We start from the raw sequence: 20,000 nt of genomic DNA on the forward strand, positions 1-20,000 counted from the left end.
CTCCTGCTCGCGAGCAATCAGGTCCTCGCGCACGCGGGAGTAGTGCGCGGTGAAGTTTGCGGTGTCTTCTTCAAAGCCAATCTCATCCAGTCCGTGCTTTGCTGCCGCCGCACGGTAGAAGCTGGGGGAGGCCAAGGAGGGCAGGTGGAGGCGGTCGTAGATGGGCTGAAGCTTGGACTCATCGCAGTCGTCGCTCCGCATCACGTCCGTGAACACAAACCGGCCGCCAGGCTTCAGCATGCGCGCAGCCTCTGCTACCACATTGGCCTTGTCGCCAGCGTGCAGCATGGCCTCCTGCGAGAAAATGGCATCAAAGGAAGCATTCGGCATGTCCACGTCTTCGAACGTGCCGAGCACGATCTCCACCTTGTCCTGTAGGCCGTGCTGCTTGTTCAGGGCCACGGCACGCTTGTTCTCCACGTCGCTCACGTTCAGGCCCGTGACCTTGCAGCCGTAGGTGCGCGCCAGGTAGCGCGCCGTGCCGCCGTAGCCCGAGCCCAAGTCAAGCACAGCGCTCGACGCGTCGAGCGGCTCCAGCATGGGAGCGAGGCGCATGTTTGTGCGATGGCTGGCATCTGCAATGTCCCTGGTGGTGTTGTACATGCCGACGTGGATGTTCTCGCCGCCCCAGACGTTGGAGTAGAAGAGCTCCGCGTCGGGGGTGTCGTAGCACTCGCGGGCGCGCGTCTCAGCATCACGGGTCAGTCGCTGCTGCAGCCGCCCCTGCTGCTCTTTCTGCAGCTTTGCGGCGTCTTGCTGCATCCCTGCCTGGCCTTGCGGGTGCTTGCTTTCGGAGCGCAGGACGTCCATGATTGTCAATTCTCACCGATGGAAGGAGGTCTCGCAGTGTGCTTGCTGTGCGTCCTTGTGGTGGTGGAAGCGCAGGTTGAGGCGTCTGCTGCACGCTGGGGCTTCTTGGTCGACGGAGTTCTCTGTGAAGCTCGGTGATGCTGTAAGTGCGCTTGTGCTTGTCGTTGCTTGCAGCTGCTTTGCAGTTGCTATCTTGATTCGTCGGGTGCGTTGGAAAAAATGAATTGCCACCCAAGTTGCGGAAGTGCAGTGATGGTTCTCAGGGAGGGGAGAGAATGTAGGAGATGGTGATTCTGTGATTCGCTTGTGATCTGATGGGTCGTTGTTGTGATGTGCCATGACATTGGTGATGGTGATGGTTGCATGCTTGCTTGCAGGCAAGGCAGGCTTACTTCTGCCGTGGTTCTGTTGACATCACTTACTCGTGCGCAAGTGCAGCAAGTGCAGCAGTGCACAGCATCAGAGCATGCTCGGCAGAAGCACACGAAAGAAAGCAGAAGCAAGCACCGCGCACAGCTCGCACTGTTCGGGTGTGTCTGTGTCCGCCTTTGTTTCTGGTGGTCCTGACTCAAGGTCAAATTTGACCTTGGTGGATACCGACGGTTGCATGCAAAGTGTGCGTGATAACCCCTGAAGCCCAAGCCACGAATCGTAGAGTGAAGGCACCAAAGTCAATTTTGCCCTTTCACCCACAGCAGCTCTTCCACCAACAAACCCACCGTCTCTGCCACACGTGAGTGAGTGAGTGAATGAAGAGGTTGCAGCGCGTTGCCTGGTCTTCCCTTGCCTTGCTTGTCGCCCACGTTGTCTTGGTAGTCGGGCTTGTTCTTGTTGTTGACGCTGTCAAGTGTCGAGGCTTGCTTGCCTTGTGGCAGCGTGGTGCCAAGTGTGTGTGTGTGTGGATGGATGCCTGGCCCACTGTCGATGATTCGCCAGTGCAACAACCACCACCACCACTAACCACCACGACCATCACCATCACCATCATCACCATCATTTGTTTGACACTGTTTGCCCACTGCTCACTGCTATTTTGTTGTCACTATTGGTGCTTTCAAGCAAGCAGGCTTCCACCATGTCTGCGCCAATGCCCCCTCCTCCTTCGCCTGCCGCTGCCACGGGCGCTCCCCAGGCACAGGCACAGCCAGAGCAACCAGCGTGAGTGAAAACATGCCTGCGTTTGGGGGCCGCATGTGTGTGCGTGTGCGTGAACGAGCGCGCGTGTGTGCACTGTGCGTGGCTTGTCGACCAGCAGGAATGTGTGTTGTCGTGCATGCACACACACACACACACACACACACGAGCATGCATACACACGCACACAAACACATATGCACACACACACACACACGAGCATGCATACACACACGCACACACACGCACACGCACGCACATAAACACACACAAACACAAATACACACACACACACACAGCGCCCAGCAGGAGGCTGCTCCCGCCAGGTCTGGCCCCGGCTCTTTCGACTCTCTGCACAACGAGATCCGAGGTGCGCCAGACACACGCGTTCATGCGGGGACGATTGTGCGTGTGCGTGAGTCTGCAGGCTTGCACAGTCTTGAAGTTCACGCAACGTTCTGAACCTGCCTTGTCGGCACGCACCTCACGTCGGCATGTACTGCACAATCCTTTGTGTCCCACACACACACACACACACACACACACACACACGCACGCACGCACACACACACACACACACACACACGCCCGTTGTCCAACCCCGCTGTCAGGTGTGCTGCCGGCGTTTATGGTGTTCCAGGGCGCTCGCTTCGCCTTCCAGAAGCCCGTTGGCCAGCACCTTGCCCTGACACACTCCATCATCCTCAACGGCAAGGAGAGCGCGTACAAGCTTCAGCCCACATACATCGGCACCATGCGCCAGAAGAGCCCCCAGGAGGTGGGCCGTTGTGTGTTTGCGATGTTGTTGCTGTTGTTGTTGCTGTTGTTGTTGTTGTTGTTGTTGTTGTTGTTGGTGTTGTTGGTGTTGGTGGTGGCGGTGCCGGTGACTGTGTCGAGTGAGAGGGCATTCCCCTGCGCAGAGCCAGTTCTGCAATTCAAACGCGTGCCCCTCCTAGGTGTCTGTAAGGCTGCCGCTCACTCCGTGCACGTGCTTGTTTGCATCTTGCTCACACCTTGCATGCCGTGCTCGCGAATGTGCTGCCGCAGTCTTTCCCCATCTGCATCGGTGAGGTGGACCACGCTGGCCGACTCATGGCTAACATCATCCACGAGGCAACAGACAACATCAAGCTCAAGTACCAGCTGCAGGTGCGAAGCGCCAGCGTGACGCACTGCACGCACCCCATCTATATTCGAGGTTGCAGTGATCACCTTGCGTGGCTGGTCTCAATGCTACTCGACTCGCTGCTGCTGACACAATGCGCCATGTGTGTGTGCATGTTCATGCGTCGTGTCTGTGTGTGTACGCGCACATGTATGTGTGTGTCTGTGTGCTGTTGTTGTTTGATTTTTTGTTTGCCCTGTAGACGGATGGCTCCGACGTCGTTGGCACCGCACTCGAGGTAATGTCACCACGACCATGCCGTCCGATTTCCCCCTGCCCCACCACGCATGCCGCCAATGCCCTCATCGTGACGGCTGCCACACACACACTCACACATGTAGACGAGCGCGTGCACATGTGTACGCAACGATCAGTAACAACAACAACACCAACAGCTCACATGCAACATGCAACACGCAACCAACACCCACGCTGTTGTGCCTATCCACTCCTTCCCCCCCCCCTTCTCTTTGGTGCTGCGTGTGCAGACTGAGTTTGCCGGCAGCGACTTTTCTGCGGGCCTGAAGATGCTCAACGTCAACCCCGCCAAGAACAAGGGCACATGGTGCGGTGGCGGTGGCGGTGGTGCTCGTGTGCTTGTGTGTGCTTGTGTGTGCTTGTGTGTGCTTGTGTGTGCTTGTGTGTGCTTGTGTGTGCTTGTGTGTTGTGGCGTTGGTTGTTTGTGTGTGTTTGGTGGTTGCAACGTTGTTGTTGTTAGCCAAGGAGTACCATGCAATGCGGTGCAGACGGCACCTCTTCATGCCATGCATTCTAATCGCCCTATGATTCCAACCCCGCCCCCCTCCAATCTGTCGTCATCAGGATCCTCAACTACCTCCAGCGCGTCACCTCTCGCTTCTCCCTCGGTGCGATGTTCTGCAGTCGTGGAGTCGTGTGCATGTGTGCGTTTGTATGAATGCGTGTACGTGCGAGTGTGCGAGTGTGCGTGTGCGAGTGCGTATGCGAGTGTGCGTGTACGTGTGCGCTGTCACTCACCAACCCTCCTCTCCTGTCAATGCAAACTGTGCTATGTGCAGGCGCCGAGCTGCAGTACCAGTACATGGCCAACCTGACAGAGTACTCTGGCCTCAACTTTGGCGGTGCGTCCTCCCGTGAATATGCGCGTGTGTGTGTGTGAACATGTGTGTGGGTGTTGTGCGTGTGTTGAATAATGTTTGTGTTGCGTGTGTGTGCGTGGAAACGATACATGTGGCATGTGAATGCACGCTCATCCTTGCTGTGCATGTCCATCTCTGTGCACATGTGTACGTGCGTGTGTGTGTGTGTGGCATGGCAGGCAAGTACCAGACGCCCGACTGGCTGTTGGCGGTGACCGCCAGCCCCGTCGGCATCATGCAGGCCTCCTATGTTCACCAGATTGCCAAGAACGTGCGTACTCTTGCCTGTCCTCCTGTCAGCCACACGCATGCATTTCGACCTAACTCACTTCTTCTTGCGCAGCAGCGTTATCGCACACACGTCAGCACAGCACTTAACCTACAAACACCTGCGTTATCCTCATTCACACACACACACACACACACACACACACACGCACACACACACACACACACGCACTGTCGGCATGCACTCTCAATCTGCATAGACGACTGCCGGGTGCGAGCTTGAGATGCATTTGCCGCAGCGGCAGGTTCAGGCGTCCGTGGGCGTGCAGTATTCGTTCAAGAACAGCACCTTCAGGGGACAGGTGTGGCCGTTGCTTGCACATGGGTGTTGGTGCTGCATTTGTTGTTTGACAGTTGCCCCATGGCAAGCCACACATTGCATGGCAGGTCGTGCACTCAGTCCTCACCTCAACACGCTGGCACACACCCGTGCACACACGCACACACACGCACACACACACACACACACACACACAACACACACACACACAAACCGACACGTGTGCATACATGTTGTCAGATCACCTCTGGCGGTGTTGTGATGGGCTACTTTGAGAAGCAGCTTGTGCCCGCTTTCACCTTTATCGTCTCCGCTATCCTGGACCACGTCAAGTCCGAGACGGTGTTTGGCCTCGGCCTGCAGATTGGACAGTAGACGCAGCACTCATCATGTCCCCCTTGCTCCTCCTTCTCCCATCACGCTTGTATCCGATGCACACGCATGCACACGCCTCCATCTCTCGTCTTGTCTTTATGTCAGGGGTGTGAGTGGTTGATGGGTTGTGCCATGCATGGGTTGGTGTTGTTGTTGTCTGTTGGGTGCTGAGTGGATTGAAAAAAAAACGGTGGCTTGCTTCTTGCTTGCTGGCTTGGTGTTGAGTTAGTGTGCGTGCGTGGTTCGCTTGGCGTGTTAGTGTTGCGTGTGTGCCACTTTCCATCTTTGTTGTGGCGATGTTGTTCTGATTGTCGCTGTTTCAGTGTTCGTGGAGTCTCATCAAACGGGGCTGTATTGTGGTTGGATTACACAAACCTCCCCATTGACTCGCCTGAACCAGAAAGACGCAAAAACCACGAGAAACACGAGAGAGAGACAGAGACAGAGACGGGTATGTGTGTAGTTCAGTCAGAGAGGCAGTTACTGTCAGCACAAATGTGCACTTGATGGCGGCGGGCTGCCCATCATTGCGCCGATGATGCTGGGGATGGCGCGAAGTCAAGACTCAAGCTCAGGACGCAGTGCCGCCACCGCGCGTCTGGGTGTGTATCGCCATGCTCCTTGCCATCCTCAAACATGTGCCTGCACACACACACACACACACACACACACACACACACAACACACACACACACACACACACACACACACACACAATAGAGTGAGTCAGTGGCGACCAAGGCTCACGAGCATGCCCGTTGTTTGCTGGGGCGGGGGTACGGCTTGAAGACAGAAGATGCAGGTTTACAGGACACGTCTTTAGCAAAAGGCTGCGATTCATAGGAAAGGCCAATCACTGACAGACGCAACGAGCAACAGGGTCACATGCAGGCAGTTTGCATTCGCACCCAAGAAAGAGCTGGCAGCTGTTGCAGTAGACCTCGTGCACTTCGCACGTGTAGTTGTTGTATGAATCCACCTTGCGTGTCAACAACACATCATCTGCAACGGGCTGACGAAACGACGGCCACAAACACGGCCCTGCAGCCAGGCAAAACCAAATGTGTACAACATCACGAAGACAGTGAGTAAAAAAGGGGACCAGGCAGCAAAACTTCGACTGCTGCGAACAGAACATCAGAACATAACACGTCATTAACATAACATAACACCAGCAGGCGTTTGTCGCTGATTGCAATGTCTTTGTTGCTTGGGCGTGCCACTCGGCAAGACGATTCAAGATGGCAGATGATGAGCAGCGTTGTATTGTCAGCCCAGCCTGAGCAACTGACCGTGGAACTTATCCTTGGAGCAATAGAGGCGACCATGACACCGCGAACAGGAGTAGGATCCTTCTTGCCAAAAGTCGTTGCCGTATTCCTCTCGCGTGGCTACAAGGGACATCTGCTCCAAAATGTCTTCCACTTCCTTCGTGATTGGGTAGCGGGACGCCGCATGGAAGGCAGCAGGGTTTGCACGGGACACCTTCTGCTTCAGCTCTTCCTTCTCTGCACTGCTCATCGCCTGAGCGGGGGTGTTTGAGGGTGAATTCGGGAGGGGGATAAGGGTGTGTGTGTGTGTGTGGGTGCGTGTGTGAGTTGTGTGGTTGAAAGGGTGTGCACGATGGAGTGTGAGTTGTGTGGTTGAAAGGGTGTGCATGATGGAGTGTGTGGTGAGGGTGTGTGTGGCTCGTGTTGTGTGTTGGAGAGGGTGTGATGGCTGTGTTGTATGTATGTGTTTTCCAGTCCTTCGCCGACTCTGTCGCACCGCGCCATGCTTGCCCATCACGTTTGTTGCCCACGCCGCACACCAAGATGATGACCAACCTTTGGCAGACGACAAGCCCACACCACATCGCCGCTGTCGCTCATCTGTGCTGTTGTCCTCTCCAAGCTCAAGTTGTGAAGATTGGTAAAAGAAATAACATAATTTTCGGCAAACAAACAGAACAGGAAGAAGAAAGCAGAAGAAGCAGAAGAAGAAGTTGTGCCAAGACCAGCAAGATGGTGGTGAACGTGCTGCAGGTTGCTGAGAAGCCAGCACTGGCCAAATCGCTTGCAGGTCTGCCTGCATGTCCTTGTGTGCCTGCGTGTGAACATGAGCTCGCGTATGTGTAGATGTGACGGCGTGTGTATTTGTTGGCAAGTAAGCAAGCAAGCAAGCAAGCTAGCCAGCTAGCAAGCAAGCAAGCTACCAAGCGATAAGCATTGCTCTTGACATGAGCATCAACAACACCAACCACACACACACACACACGCACACACACACACACACACACACACACACACACACACACACACACACACACACACACACACACACACACACGCTCTAGCGATTTTGTCCAATGGCAGTTGCAGCTACGGGAACACACGCACTGCAGGACTGCCGCTGCTGGAGTATGATGGCGTCTTCAAGGGCCAAAAGGTTAGTAGAGGGCTCGTTGTTTGCGTGTTTGTGCGGTGTGTTTGTGCGGACTTATTTAGCATGGCGGGAAGACCACACTTGGTTGCTTGCCTCACGTGAACTGATGGCTGTGGCGTTGGTTGCCTTTTGCCACTTGTGGGACACCCGTGGCTGCAGGCCCACTTCAAGTTCACGTCCGTGCGTGGACACGTAATGGAGGTCCAGTTCCCCGCCAAGTACAACAACTGGTGAGCGCATTATGCGTGCGCGTACTTGGTTGTGTGTTTGCGTGCGTTTGTGTGTATGTGTTTGTGTGCGCGTGTGTGCGTGTGGAGGCAGATGGTACAGACTTTGCGTTCACGTTGGAGGATGCAGTAGCGGGTAGATGTGAGAAGCGACATAACGCCCATGTGTGGATAAACCCATCCATATCCCACGTTATGCCAGGGACCGAACTGACCCGGGTGACCTGTTCACCGTGGATGTGGAGATGCAAGAAGCCGACTCGTCCAAGAACGTAGTGCATGCGCTGCGCAGCGAAGCAAAAGGTGCGCACATGTGGAGTCTGACGGGAGGGTTTGTTTTGCTGCTATTGTGGTTTGTGATGTGTGCATGCGCGCGCGTGTGCGTGAACACAACGCCGCTTGTGTGCGTTCTAACGTATGTGCGCGGCTTTCTGTATGGTGTGTGCAGGCTGCGACTTTCTTGTGCTCTGGCTCGACTGCGATCCTGAAGGCGAGAACATCTGCTTCGAGGTGCGTCCCACTGCTGATCGCTTGACGTTCGTGAAGTGTGTTGTGTTGTGTTGTTTTGTGTGTGTGTGTGTGTGTGTGTTGTGAGAAGCTGTGCGTTGTGCGCACGCGTGTCTGCTTGATTGCCAGTGCCAATCCCTTGTTGGTGCTCAATCCCCATGCATGTGGCACGCATCTACTCTGCCTGTGTTTGTGTGTGCACACAAACTCAGGTGATTGACGCTGTGCGCCCCGCCATGAACCACCGCCCGGGACAGCAGATCTTCCGCGCAAAGGTGACGACGAGTCAAGTGGGGGAGCAGTCTGGCCCGTGACTGACACACACACACACACACACACACACTCTCTCTCTCTCTCTCGCGTGACTGGAGTGTGTCGACAATCTACTCACGGTTGATCATCACCACACACACACACGCACACACATACACATACAACACACACACACACACACACACACACACAACACACATACACACGTGAACCCCCTGCGTGTTGTCCTGTGCAGTTTTCTGCCATCACTGCGAAGGACATCAAGCATGCCATGCAGCACCTTGGCGAGCCCGACAAGAACGTGTCGCTCAGCGTGGACGCCCGCCGCGAGCTCGACCTCCGTATGGGCGTCGCTTTCACCCGTTTCCAGAGCCGATTCTTCCAAGTGCGCATGCATGTGTATATGCATACGTGTGTGTGTTTGTGTGTGTGTGTTTGTGTGTGTGTGCGTGTGTGTGTGTGCGTGTGTGCAAAAGTGAGCAAATACACGCAAACACATACAGCGAACGCATACTTCAGCCAGACACACACACACTCACACTCCTTCATGTGATTGGCTGCTCATCACCTGTTGGCCTACCTTCCCTATCATGCTCCCACGCCTGCCCGCGCCTGAACCACACATGACCCTCTCTTCCCTCTTTTCGCCTTCAGGGCAAGTACGGCGACCTTGATTCGCAGGTCCTCTCGTTTGGGCCCTGCCAGACACCGACCCTCGCCCTCTGCGTCCAGCGCCACGACCTCATCCAAGTACGTGCGATATTTTGCGCTTGTGTGTGTGTGCTTGTGTGAGTGTGCTTGTGTGAGTGTGCTTGTGTGAGTATGTGAGTGTGTGTGAGTGTGTGTGAGTGTGAGTGCGTGTGAGTGTGTGTGTGTGTGTGAGTGTGAGTGTGAGTGTGAGTGTGAGTGTGTGTGAGTGTCATTGTGAGTGTGAGTGTGTGTATGCTTGTGTGTGCGTGTACGCGTGCGTGATCTTCCCTCACTCCCTTTCACCACCCACCCCCCCCCCGGTGATCAGACGTTCCAGCCGGAGACATACTGGACGCTAGATGTGCGGGCGCTCATCAACGACTCGCCCGTCAAATTGCAGTGGGACCGCGTGCGTGTGTTTGACAAGACCGTCGCCTCCCTCTTCCTGCACCGCATCCAAGACGTAAGACGGGCTGTGTGTGTGTGCGTGTGTGCGTGTGTGCGTGTGTGCGTGTGTGTGTGTGTGCGTGTGTGTGTGTGCGTGTGTGTGTGTGTGTGTGTTCCCTTTGTGTGTGCGTGTGTGGTATATGTGTGCGTGCGTGTGTGTTGCATGCCAACGTGCTTGTGTGCACGCCTATGTATGTTGTCTGCGTAGTGACACACAAAATCTCTCACCACCACCGATGTCACCATCACCAGGTTCGCGCTGCGAAAGTGCTGCGCGTGCAGTCGAAGGAGAAGGCGAAACCGCGGCCAACGGCGCTCAACACTGTTGAGCTGCTCAGAATCTGCTCAGCGGGGCTCGGTACGTGCTTTGGTGATGTGTGTTTTGTGTGTGTCTGTATGTGTGTGTGTATGTGTGCGCGTGTGAGTGAGTGAGTGAGTGAGTGCATGTGTGTGGTTACGATGCAAGCGAATGAGAATCAACGTGATGCAATGTGGCGAGGAGCGCGCCTGAAGACAGCCAAGAGAAACGCTGAATTGAGTGTGGTGCGTCGCCTCCCACCGCCGACTGCTGCTCACGGCATGTTTCTTGTCCACTCCACCGCAGGCATTGGGCCGCAACAGGCCATGGTTGTTGCGGAGCGCTTGTATATCCAGGTCAGAGATGGATGTGTGTGATGTGTGTGTATGTGTGTATGTGTGTATGTGTGTATGTGTGTATGTGTGTATGTGTGTATGTGTGTATGTGTGTGTGTATGTGTGGATGTGTGTGCGTGTATGTATGCGCGTGTGAGTGTGACCGTTTGCACATATATCCTGCATTCCGCGCTTACCAACTGTCCAATGCGCCTGCCTGCCCTTGTATCGGCCTCCCCTCAGGGCTACATCAGCTACCCGCGCACAGAGACGACTGCCTATCCGGCCAACTTCGACACCGCTGCCGTCCTGCACGAGCTCAAGGGCTCTCCGGACTGGGGCAAGGAGGTGCGGTACGGCGTTCTTTGGCATTGCGAGGGGGTGGCTTGGCTGATTGATTGGTGGATGGATGGTTTGATGGATTGATGGGTTGATGAAATGGCTTTGGTGGATGAATGAATGGTTTTGCTGGATTGGACGCTTGTTGTGCGTTGCAGGCACGAGTTCTGCTGGATGGCGCGCTCGTGAAACCAAAGGGCGGCGTGGACAAAGGTACGCAATTTGCCAGAAATTGACGGTAGTGCTGTTGCTGCTTATGCAGCCATCACGCATCCATACGAGCTTGACACCCTCATGCTCACACACACACACACATCAACAATGCCATCACCATGCCATGACCATGCCATGACCATGCCATGACCATTGCCACCACCACAGGGGACCATCCGCCAATCACGCCTGCGCGGTTGGCGACGGACAACGAGCTGTCAGGGGATATGTGGCGCGTGTACGATCTCGTGTGTCGACACTACATTGCCACGCTCAGCCCAGACTGCAGGTATGGCACACCCACCTCGGCTCTGCTGTGCCTGTGTCTGTGATGGTGTGTTTGGGTTTATATAGGTGTGTGTGTGTGCGTGTACTACTTGTGTGCGTGTGTGTGCGTGTGTGCGTGTATTACTTGTGTGCGTGTGTGCAGCCACACGTGCAGCAACAATGACAGCCTCTTCATTGACGTCATTACCCATGCATGTCGTGTTCCTTGCTTGCAGGTATTCCGTGACCAACGTGTCGCTTGCTGTTGGCAGCGAGATGTTTTCTCTCTCTGGCCAGCGCCTCATCTCCCCGGGTTTCACCTCCGTCCTCTACTGGATGGTGTGTGTGTGTGTGTTTGTGTATGTGTGAGTGAGTGAGTGAGTGAGTGAGTGAGTGAGTGGGTGAGTGTGCTTGTGCGCGCGCATGCATGTTTGTGTATGTGCGTGTGTCTGTACGTGTGTGTGTGTGCGTGCGTGTGTGCGCGCGTGTTGTGGACTTGTTTTCTGTCACTGTGTGTGCTTGCATTTGTGTATCATACTCTCGCCTCACCATTGGTTGCATGTGCTGTTGTGCAGTCGCCCGAGAGCAGCACGGTGGTGCCGGACATGCAGGAGGGCCAAGAGTGCATCATCAAGAACGTCTCCATATCCGAGAAGCAGACAGCGCCACCTGGATACTTGACAGAGGTGTGGTGGTGGTGGTGGTGGTGGTGGTGGTGGTGGTGGTGGGGCGGACAATACCATACTCCATCAGGTGGGCAGACGTAGAGCCAACAGCTTAGTCATCATCATGGGCATACCACACATACACACATACACAGACACACAGACACACAGACACACGTATGCGCAAATCTAAGAGTGGTGACATGACTGCCCATCATTAGCTCTCATGCTTTCCCCTTGCTTTGATGCCACACACACATATACATGCACATACACACACACACACACACACACATACGCGCTTGCGTGTTGCGTGCAGAGTGACTTGATTTCGCTGATGGAGAAGCACGGGATTGGAACGGACGCGAGCATCCCAAAGCACATCAACACCATCTGCGAGCGCAACTACGTCACTGTGCAGGGTGGGCGCACGCTTGTGCCGACGAACCTCGGGGTGGTGGTGGTGCACGGCTACCAGCGCATTGACCATGACCTCTGCCTGCCAACCATGCGCGCAGCCGTCGAGAAGCAGTTCTCCCTCATCGCCTGCGGACAGGTGCCGTGGTGTTGTGGTGTTGTGGTGTCGTGGTGGAGCTGGAAGGGGGTTGCGGAGTTGAAAGGTGGTTGAGTTTGTCGTCGGTTTCTGTTTGCTTTTTCTGCACTCTTGCTGCGTGCGAACATGAGCCACACCCGCAATCACACATCGTCACTGACACAAACGTACTTTTTCACGCACGCACACACATGCGCACATGTAGGCCGAGTACGAGGATGTGCTGTTCTATTTCATTGACACATACAAGCGCAAGTTTAAATTCTTTGAGCAGAACATTCAATTGATGGACGAGCTGTTCGAGGTGCTGTCGTCATCGTGTGCGTGTGCGTGTGCGTGTGCGTGTGTGTGTGCGTGTGTGTGCGTGTGTGTGCTTTTGCGTGTGCTTTTGCGTGTACGTGTGCGTGTATGTGCGCGCGCGCGTGTGCGTGCGTGTGTGTGTGCGTGTGCGTGTGTGTGTGTGTGCGTGTGTGTGTGCGTGTGCGTGTGCGTGTGCGCGTGTACATGCATATGCGAGCGCGTATTCGAGTCGGCGAGCGTGTACACGTGTATATCAGTTCTCGCATTCTTGTGTTTGGTTGCGACTCGGCCGCTGCAACAAGAGCGCGTGCTCACGTCTGCAGTCTCTCACCCCATCTCCTCACCCCTCTCTCTCTGTTTCTTCAGGTGAACTTCACGCTGCTGTCCAAGACGGGGAAGAACTTGTGTCGCTGTGGAAAATGCAACCGCTACCTCAAGTACGTGCGCGCACATGTGTGAACGTGTGCGAGGAGCTAATGTGCATGTCCTCATCGCTCCATTGACTCACGCGCGCACGCACACGTGCTGCGCTTGCCTCTGCATCCTCTTCTTTCCTAAGGCTGATCATTGCCAAGCCGCAGCGCCTGTACTGCCCGACATGCGACGATACGTACTCGCTGCCACAGCGCGGGAAGATTATGCTCTACAAGGAGCTCAAGTGCCCACTCGATGGCTTTGAGGTGCTGCACACACACACACACAGAGCACAGGTGGTGTTTGTTCAATTCACTCACTATCAATGCTTGCTTGTGCACGTTGATTTGCGTCGGTGCACGTTTGTAGCATTCACACAATGCCATCCATTTGTGATTGTTGCCGCTGTGGCTGCTTACTTTGCCTGCTTGGTGTAGCTGGTCATGTGCTCGACGGGCTCAAACGGAAAGGCATTCCCGCTCTGCCCATACTGCTACAACAACCCGCCCTTCGAGAGCATGCCAAAAGGTTTGTTTGTGTGCACGTGTGCATGGTGCATGTGTGCATGTGTGATGACATGCGAGAGGGTTGGCCTGATTATGTGCTTACGTGTGCTTGCCTGGTTGCGTGGGATACCCGGCCGCGACTGTTCTCGCTTCTGTAGGTTCTGGGTGCAATGCGTGTGTGAATGCCCTGTGCAAACACAGCGCCATCAACCTCGGTGTTGCTCCCTGCGTCAGCTGTGACGGCGGCATCCTCGTCATGGACCCAGTCAGGTGTGTTTATGTGCAAACGTGTGTGTGTGTGTTTGTTGACAGTGGGCGTTGAAGTCAACACAACCACCAAGCTCTTAAAGCACAACCACCGTAACAACAGCACTGACGCCAGCACAGCAGCGGTCTTCTTGTTTGGTTCACGTTTTTTTTTTTTTTTTGTTGTTGACATGGTTGATGCGAATGGCTTTTCAGCAAACCAAAGTGGCGCCTGGCTTGCAATCAGTGCAATACCATTGTCACACTCATCGAGAACGCACACGACATTCGCGTCACAAAGGTGTGTGGGGCGCACTTTCACAATGTAGCGCAACATAACGTCATTGCGATTCTTGTGTCCCTCCAGCTTGCACCAAGTGTGCCGTTTGTCCTTGTTCACCACACATGTGCATGTGTGTGCGCTGGTCTTGTGTCAGAATGTGTGCGAGTGTGGCGCAAGCCAGCTCAGCGTCGACTTTCACAAGGACAAGTCCCCACTCAAATCAGGCGTGTGTGGACATGTGTGTACATGTGTGTGTATGTGTGTATGTGTGTACATGCGTGTACATGCGTGTGCGTATGTGTGCGTATGTGTGTGTATGTGTGTACGTGTGTGTGTATGTGTGTACATGTGTGTGTGTGTGTATGTGTGCCATGTCTACATGTGCGCACGTGTGTGCCTTGTATGCGCATTTTTGTCTCGTTTTGCGTGTTTGTCCTTTGCGGCTTTGTTGGAGCCGCCTTGCTCCGCATGTTCGTGTTGCTGCACACGCACCCGTGCTTTTTCTTCCCTGTTGACCATCCTTTCTTATTCTGCCCACTAACATTCTCCCATTTTTTCGTCTTCCTTCTTGCACCCCAGGCGAGACCAAGTATGAGGGGTGCATCTTCTGCGATGAGCTGCTGTCCTCCCTCGTGTCCCTCAAGCACGGCTCAACAACACACCCCATGCACCGTCGAGGTTGTTGTTGTTGTTGTTGTTGTTGTTGTTGTTGTTGTTGTTGTTGTTGTTGTTTTTGTTGTTGGTGGTGGTGGTGTAGGGGTGCACACGTGTTTGCATGTCCACATGTACGCCTCTGTTCTTGCGACCACGTTCAACTGTCTGTCTGTCCACTTACGTTCCACCACCACACACGCACACACACACACATGCACACATCTAGGGCGGCGCAAGGGTGGCCGCGGCAGAGGGCGTGGACGGGGTCGTGGGCGCGGCCGTCGGAAACCAAAGGACAAGATGGCACAGCTTGACCAGTTTTTCATCTGATTGGGAGTGCATGCTTTGGGAGTGGCTGTGGCACTGCAATGAATGAGAAGGAGCAAGCGTTGTGAAGGAGGAGCACTTGAGCAGTGTTTTGTGTAATGTGATGTGGGACGTGTGACTCAACACACACACATCACCACAACACACACATCACATCACAACAACAACAACAACAACACAACAACAACAACACACACAACAACAACAACAACAACACAACAACAACAACACACACAACAACAACAACAACAACAACAACAACAACAACAACAACAACAACACACACAACAACAACAACAACAACAACAACAACAACAACTTAAACAACAACAACAACAACAACAACAACAACAACACCACACCACCACCAAACACGACAAAAAGCGGACAACATCCATCGCTTCGTTTTCATGAACGAACCGAGCTATTTGTGGCGTGGTTTTGCTTTCCCCGAAATCGGAAAACGTGTTCGCGTCATTTCAGCGCAAGATGTGCTCAATTGCCCACGAAGACGCACTACGACACAGCGTATCCGCCGCAACGAAAATTTCGCCGACCTTTCACGAAAGATATTTGCAGTTCGTCGTTTTGTTTGGCGTCCCATCGCTACCAAGCAACCTCTCGTTCGCAACAACACGCACAAACACCACAAGCAACACAAAAGCAACACAAAAGCAGTCATCAAAAAGCAAGCCAAAGGGGGAAAACACGCACAACCACTGCCACGTTTGCCGCTGCTTGTGGATTATTGGCTTGGCCTTTTGTGCGTGGTGTGCTTGCTGGTTTGTCGGTTGGTTGGTTTGAGCAGCCTTCGCAACGTCATTTTCTGTCTCTCTTTCTCGAGTCGACTACAGCAGCACCTCCGACAAGCACCAAGCCCTTCTTGCCCCCCACCCCCAATACAAGAACAACAACCAACACCGACACCATGCGCGAAATTGTTCACGTTCAGGCCGGCCAGTGCGGTAACCAGATTGGTGCCAAGTTCTGGGAGGTCATCTCCGACGAGCACGGCATTGACCCAACGGGCACTGCCACGGGCGACTCGGACCTCCAGCTCGAGCGCATCAACGTCTACTACAACGAGGCCACCGGCGGCAAGTATGTGCCCCGCGCCGTCCTCGTCGATCTGGAGCCCGGCACGATGGACTCCGTCCGCTCCGGTCCCTACGGCCAGATCTTCCGCCCCGACAACTTTGTCTTCGGCCAGTCTGGCGCCGGCAACAACTGGGCCAAGGGCCACTACACCGAGGGCGCCGAGCTTGTCGACGCCGTCCTTGACGTTGTCCGCAAGGAGGCCGAGGGCTGCGACTGCCTTCAGGGCTTCCAGCTCACACACTCCCTCGGTGGCGGTACCGGCTCTGGCATGGGCACGCTGCTCATCTCCAAGATCCGCGAGGAGTACCCCGACCGTATCATGAACACCTTCTCCGTCGTGCCTTCCCACAAGGTGTCCGACACCGTCGTCGAGCCCTACAACGCCACCCTCTCTGTCCACACAGCTTGTTGAGAACACCGACGAGACGTACTGCATCGACAACGAGGCCCTCTACGACATCTGCTTCCGTACCCTCAAGCTCACCACCCCCACTTACGGCGACCTCAACCACCTCGTCTCCGCCTGCATGAGCGGTGTCACCACCTGCCTCCGCTTCCCTGGCCAGCTCAACGCTGATCTGCGCAAGCTCGCCGTCAACATGGTTCCCTTCCCCCGCCTCCACTTCTTCATGCCTGGCTTTGCTCCTCTCACCAGCCGCGGCTCCCAGCAGTACCGCGCCCTGACCGTCCCCGAGCTCACCCAGCAGATGTTCGACGCCAAGAACATGATGGCCGCCTGCGACCCCCGCCACGGCCGCTACCTCACCGTCGCCGCCATCTTCCGTGGCCGCATGTCCATGAAGGAGGTTGACGAGCAGATGCTCAACGTCCAGAACAAGAACAGCTCGTACTTTGTCGAGTGGATCCCCAACAACGTCAAGACCGCCGTCTGCGACATTCCTCCCCGCGGCCTCAAGATGTCTGCCACCTTCATTGGCAACAGCACCGCCATCCAGGAGCTCTTCAAGCGCATCAGCGAGCAGTTCACCTCCATGTTCCGCCGCAAGGCCTTCCTTCACTGGTACACTGGCGAGGGTATGGACGAGATGGAGTTCACCGAGGCCGAGTCCAACATGAACGACCTCGTCTCCGAGTACCAGCAGTACCAGGACGCCACCGCTGAGGAGGAGGGCGAGTTCGACGAGGAGGAGGAGGAGTACGATGACTAAGCGTATGGCCCCCCGTCCGGGTCGCGTGACGTACTTGTGCACGCAGTCTTTTCTTGTTCTGCTGCACAGGTTTGCTCACGGCGCTTGCATTGCAACTTTTTCCCGTCTTTTGTTCGTTCGCCTCACTTTTCTCCCTCTGTCGTCTTTGATGCTTCTTTCACTTTGTGCACTGGGGTGACGGGAGACGGACATGAGTAAGCGCTGAGTGTTTGATTTCATGAATCTGGCATTCCTCGCTCTGCTTGTGCGTTTTCCTCTTCCGTGTATGCCCCTCTGCCTTTGTGCATGCGCGTCTTGCTGTTCCTGTGCTGGTCCTTGATGTCTGGCTCTTTCTCTCTTGCAGCTTGTTGTTGTTGTCACCTTCTTCTTCCCTTGTGTGTTGAAGTGAGACTCGGCAACAATAACATGTCTTGAGACGGCCAACTTCAAGTGTCATAGTCATTTTTATTTGCGGGAGCCTGCTTGCGTGCGTGCGTGTTGTCGCATTCATTGACACACATATCATTGAATGATCTGGTGGTGCCTGTCGTTGTTCTTCTTCTTCTTCACTGCGCCCGCCGCTTTCTGCCTTGTTCTGTTGTTCCTTGGTTATCGGTTTCTCTCTCCCCTTCCACGTCGTTATCTCTGTGCCCGGAGTTGACCTCCCTGCAGTGGAGCGACCACAAAGTACAACAACAACTTGACACGCGAAAGAACACAAGAAGAGCGTGTGTTGCCTGAAACTTGTGTTGTCGTGTGCAGTTTTTGTGAGCGCTTCTGGAGCACATATCGACGCAGACACACACGCACACATCGGCACAAGAGAGACACAAGAAACACACACACGCACGCCGACACCAGCACACACGCGCACACGCATCAACGACCATGGCGTATGATTATCGTGGTGATGGGGATGGCCCCGCAGTGATGCCGTTTCAAATTGATGAGCAGGACGAGGACCGGTCCCAGCTGAGCGTTGTGGACGGCGACATCCGACCGCGCGTGCTGTTGGTGGGCCTGCGCAACAGCGGCAAGACATCCATCGCACGGGTGGTGTACCACCGGCTGTCACCAAACGAGACCACGTTCCTGGAAACTACATCCGACATCACATACGACAGCATGCCCTCCACATCCTTCCTCAACCTGCAGATTGTCGACTTCCCGGGCCAGCTCAACGTGCTGGACCCCATGATCCGCGGCGAGGACCTCTTCGACAACCTGGGCGCAGTGGTGTTTGTGCTGGACGCGGCAGAGAACATCGGGCCCGCCACCGCGCTGCTGTGCAACCTGGTGCAGGAGGCATACAACATCAACGAGAACATCAACTTTGAGGTGCTCATCCACAAGGCCGACACCATCGGCTCCGAGGAGAAGCGCGTCATCACCCAGCAGCTAAACGAGGCCGTCCACGACGGGCTGTACGGCGTCGACGTGCAGATCAGCTTCTACCTCACCAGCATTTTCGACGTGTCCGTGTTCGAGGCCATGAGCAAGATCACACAGAAGCTGCTGCCGCAGTTCCCCAGCATGCAGGGCATGCTCGACACGCTCGCCGGCCGCTCCAACATGATCAAGGCCTTCCTGTTTGACGTGTCCACAAAGATCTACGTGGCAAGCGACAGCCGCACCGTGGACATTGGCCTGTACGAGGCGTGCTCGGATGGCATCGACCTTGTTGTCGACGTGTCTGGCGTGTTCCGTCGCAAGCGCGAGGGCGAGACTGCGCCGTCCATCCTCTATGACGAGAAGACCGTCGGCGTCGTCCCCGTGCGCAACTGGACGCTGTACCTGCGCCACGTCACAAAGCACCTCATGCTTGTCTGTGTCATTGGCACCCCGCTCTTTGAGTCCAAACAGGCCATCATCAAGGCAAATGTCGAGGCCTTCCGCGAAGGCATGCACAAGATGCTTGCTTTGTACCCTGGCCACGATGAAGCGCCCGAACCTGGTAGCGTCTAGTTTGTTCTGTTTGTGCTTGTGTGTGTCGTGAGTATGAGCGAGTGAGTGTGTGTGTGTGTGTGTGTGTGGTTGTGTGGTTGTGTGGTGAGTGAGTGAGTGAGTGGTTGTGTGGTTGTGTCGCGAGTGTGTATGTGCGTATGTGTGTGTGTGTATGTGTGTGTGTGTGAGCGAATGCTTGCTGTGGTGTATGTGCGTGTATGTGTGTGTGTGTGTGTGAACGAGCTAGGTGTCGTCATGCATGTCCTGTTATGTGTTTGTGGATTGTGGGTGCATCTGTACTCCTGCTGCCCTGTCCCCACCCCCCTTTGTCTTTCGCTCCTTCAGCTGTTGCTTTCCAGCCAGTGCTTCCTTGTTTTGTCATCAGCTTGTGGCTTTGAAGCAGCCAATCGTTTATGTCCATGTCGAAACAACCAAGAAGCAAGAAGCAAGAAGCAAGAAGCAAGTAACATGATGCACCAATTGCCATCATTCAGGGGTTGTGTGTGTGTGTGTGTGTGTGTGTGTGTGTGTGTGTGTGTGTGTGTGTGTGTGTGTGTGTGTGTGTGTGTGTGTGTGGCTGGAGCAATTAAGAGTCAAGAGAACCGAAAATAAGAGGTAGATGACGAGAGAACGCTGCATCTCCGTTGTGTACACACACAAGCAGAGTGGGGC

At 54.9% G+C, this 20,000-nt stretch overlaps 6 protein-coding genes across 6 annotated transcripts in view; 4 read left to right on the plus strand and 2 right to left on the minus strand.

Annotated features, from left to right (window-relative positions):
* PTSG_09512 (methyltransferase type 11) overlaps positions 1–1,238 on the minus strand; it is a 1,837-nt gene extending 599 nt beyond the window's left edge. The window contains exon 1 of the mRNA XM_004989885.1: positions 1–1,238. This exon is cut by the window's left edge and continues 599 nt beyond it. Coding sequence (XP_004989942.1) covers positions 1–810 — 810 coding nt within the window. The 5' untranslated portion in view covers positions 811–1,238.
* Positions 1,239–1,445: 207 nt separating this feature from the next.
* Positions 1,446–5,587, plus strand: PTSG_09513 (uncharacterized protein). The gene is made up of 12 exons (XM_004989886.1): positions 1,446–1,543; positions 1,877–1,968; positions 2,244–2,314; positions 2,556–2,722; positions 2,992–3,093; positions 3,312–3,347; positions 3,598–3,674; positions 3,932–3,975; positions 4,147–4,209; positions 4,407–4,498; positions 4,716–4,817; positions 5,036–5,587. Exons 2-12 carry the CDS (start codon positions 1,886–1,888, stop codon positions 5,168–5,170), a joined length of 972 nt encoding a protein of 323 aa, XP_004989943.1. The 5' UTR covers positions 1,446–1,543; positions 1,877–1,885; the 3' UTR covers positions 5,171–5,587.
* Positions 5,517–7,076, minus strand: PTSG_09514 (uncharacterized protein). Its single transcript, XM_004989887.1, has 4 exons — positions 6,997–7,076; positions 6,463–6,694; positions 6,079–6,211; positions 5,517–5,812 (listed from the first exon to the last, which is right to left on the minus strand). Exons 1-4 carry the CDS (start codon positions 7,039–7,041, stop codon positions 5,695–5,697), a joined length of 528 nt encoding a protein of 175 aa, XP_004989944.1. The 5' UTR covers positions 7,042–7,076; the 3' UTR covers positions 5,517–5,694.
* Positions 7,077–7,112: 36 nt separating this feature from the next.
* On the plus strand, positions 7,113–15,198 carry PTSG_09515 (DNA topoisomerase). The gene is made up of 26 exons (XM_004989888.1): positions 7,113–7,231; positions 7,506–7,597; positions 7,754–7,824; positions 8,024–8,124; positions 8,270–8,331; positions 8,541–8,603; positions 8,837–8,986; positions 9,256–9,351; positions 9,620–9,754; positions 9,991–10,096; positions 10,343–10,392; positions 10,615–10,719; positions 10,869–10,923; positions 11,092–11,212; positions 11,427–11,529; positions 11,766–11,876; positions 12,175–12,411; positions 12,614–12,712; positions 13,075–13,145; positions 13,268–13,388; positions 13,560–13,650; positions 13,787–13,898; positions 14,091–14,175; positions 14,312–14,381; positions 14,737–14,835; positions 15,038–15,198. The coding sequence occupies exons 1-26, from the start codon at positions 7,174–7,176 to the stop codon at positions 15,139–15,141; spliced, it is 2,568 nt and encodes an 855-aa protein (XP_004989945.1). The 5' UTR covers positions 7,113–7,173; the 3' UTR covers positions 15,142–15,198.
* Positions 15,199–16,066: 868 nt separating this feature from the next.
* Positions 16,067–17,405, plus strand: PTSG_09516 (tubulin beta-4 chain; the record flags this gene model as incomplete). Its single annotated transcript, XM_004989889.1, has 2 exons — positions 16,067–16,603; positions 16,641–17,405. 2 exons carry the CDS (start codon positions 16,067–16,069, stop codon positions 17,403–17,405), a joined length of 1,302 nt encoding a protein of 433 aa, XP_004989946.1.
* A 746-nt stretch (positions 17,406–18,151) lies between these two features.
* Positions 18,152–19,791, plus strand: PTSG_09517 (uncharacterized protein). The gene has a single exon (XM_004989890.1). It carries the CDS (start codon positions 18,273–18,275, stop codon positions 19,347–19,349), a length of 1,077 nt encoding a protein of 358 aa, XP_004989947.1. The 5' UTR covers positions 18,152–18,272; the 3' UTR covers positions 19,350–19,791.
* Positions 19,792–20,000: the final 209 nt, after the last annotated feature.

This window comes from Salpingoeca rosetta, assembly GCF_000188695.1.
Source record: "Salpingoeca rosetta unplaced genomic scaffold supercont1.26, whole genome shotgun sequence".
Taxonomy (NCBI): Eukaryota; class Choanoflagellata; order Craspedida; family Salpingoecidae; genus Salpingoeca; species Salpingoeca rosetta.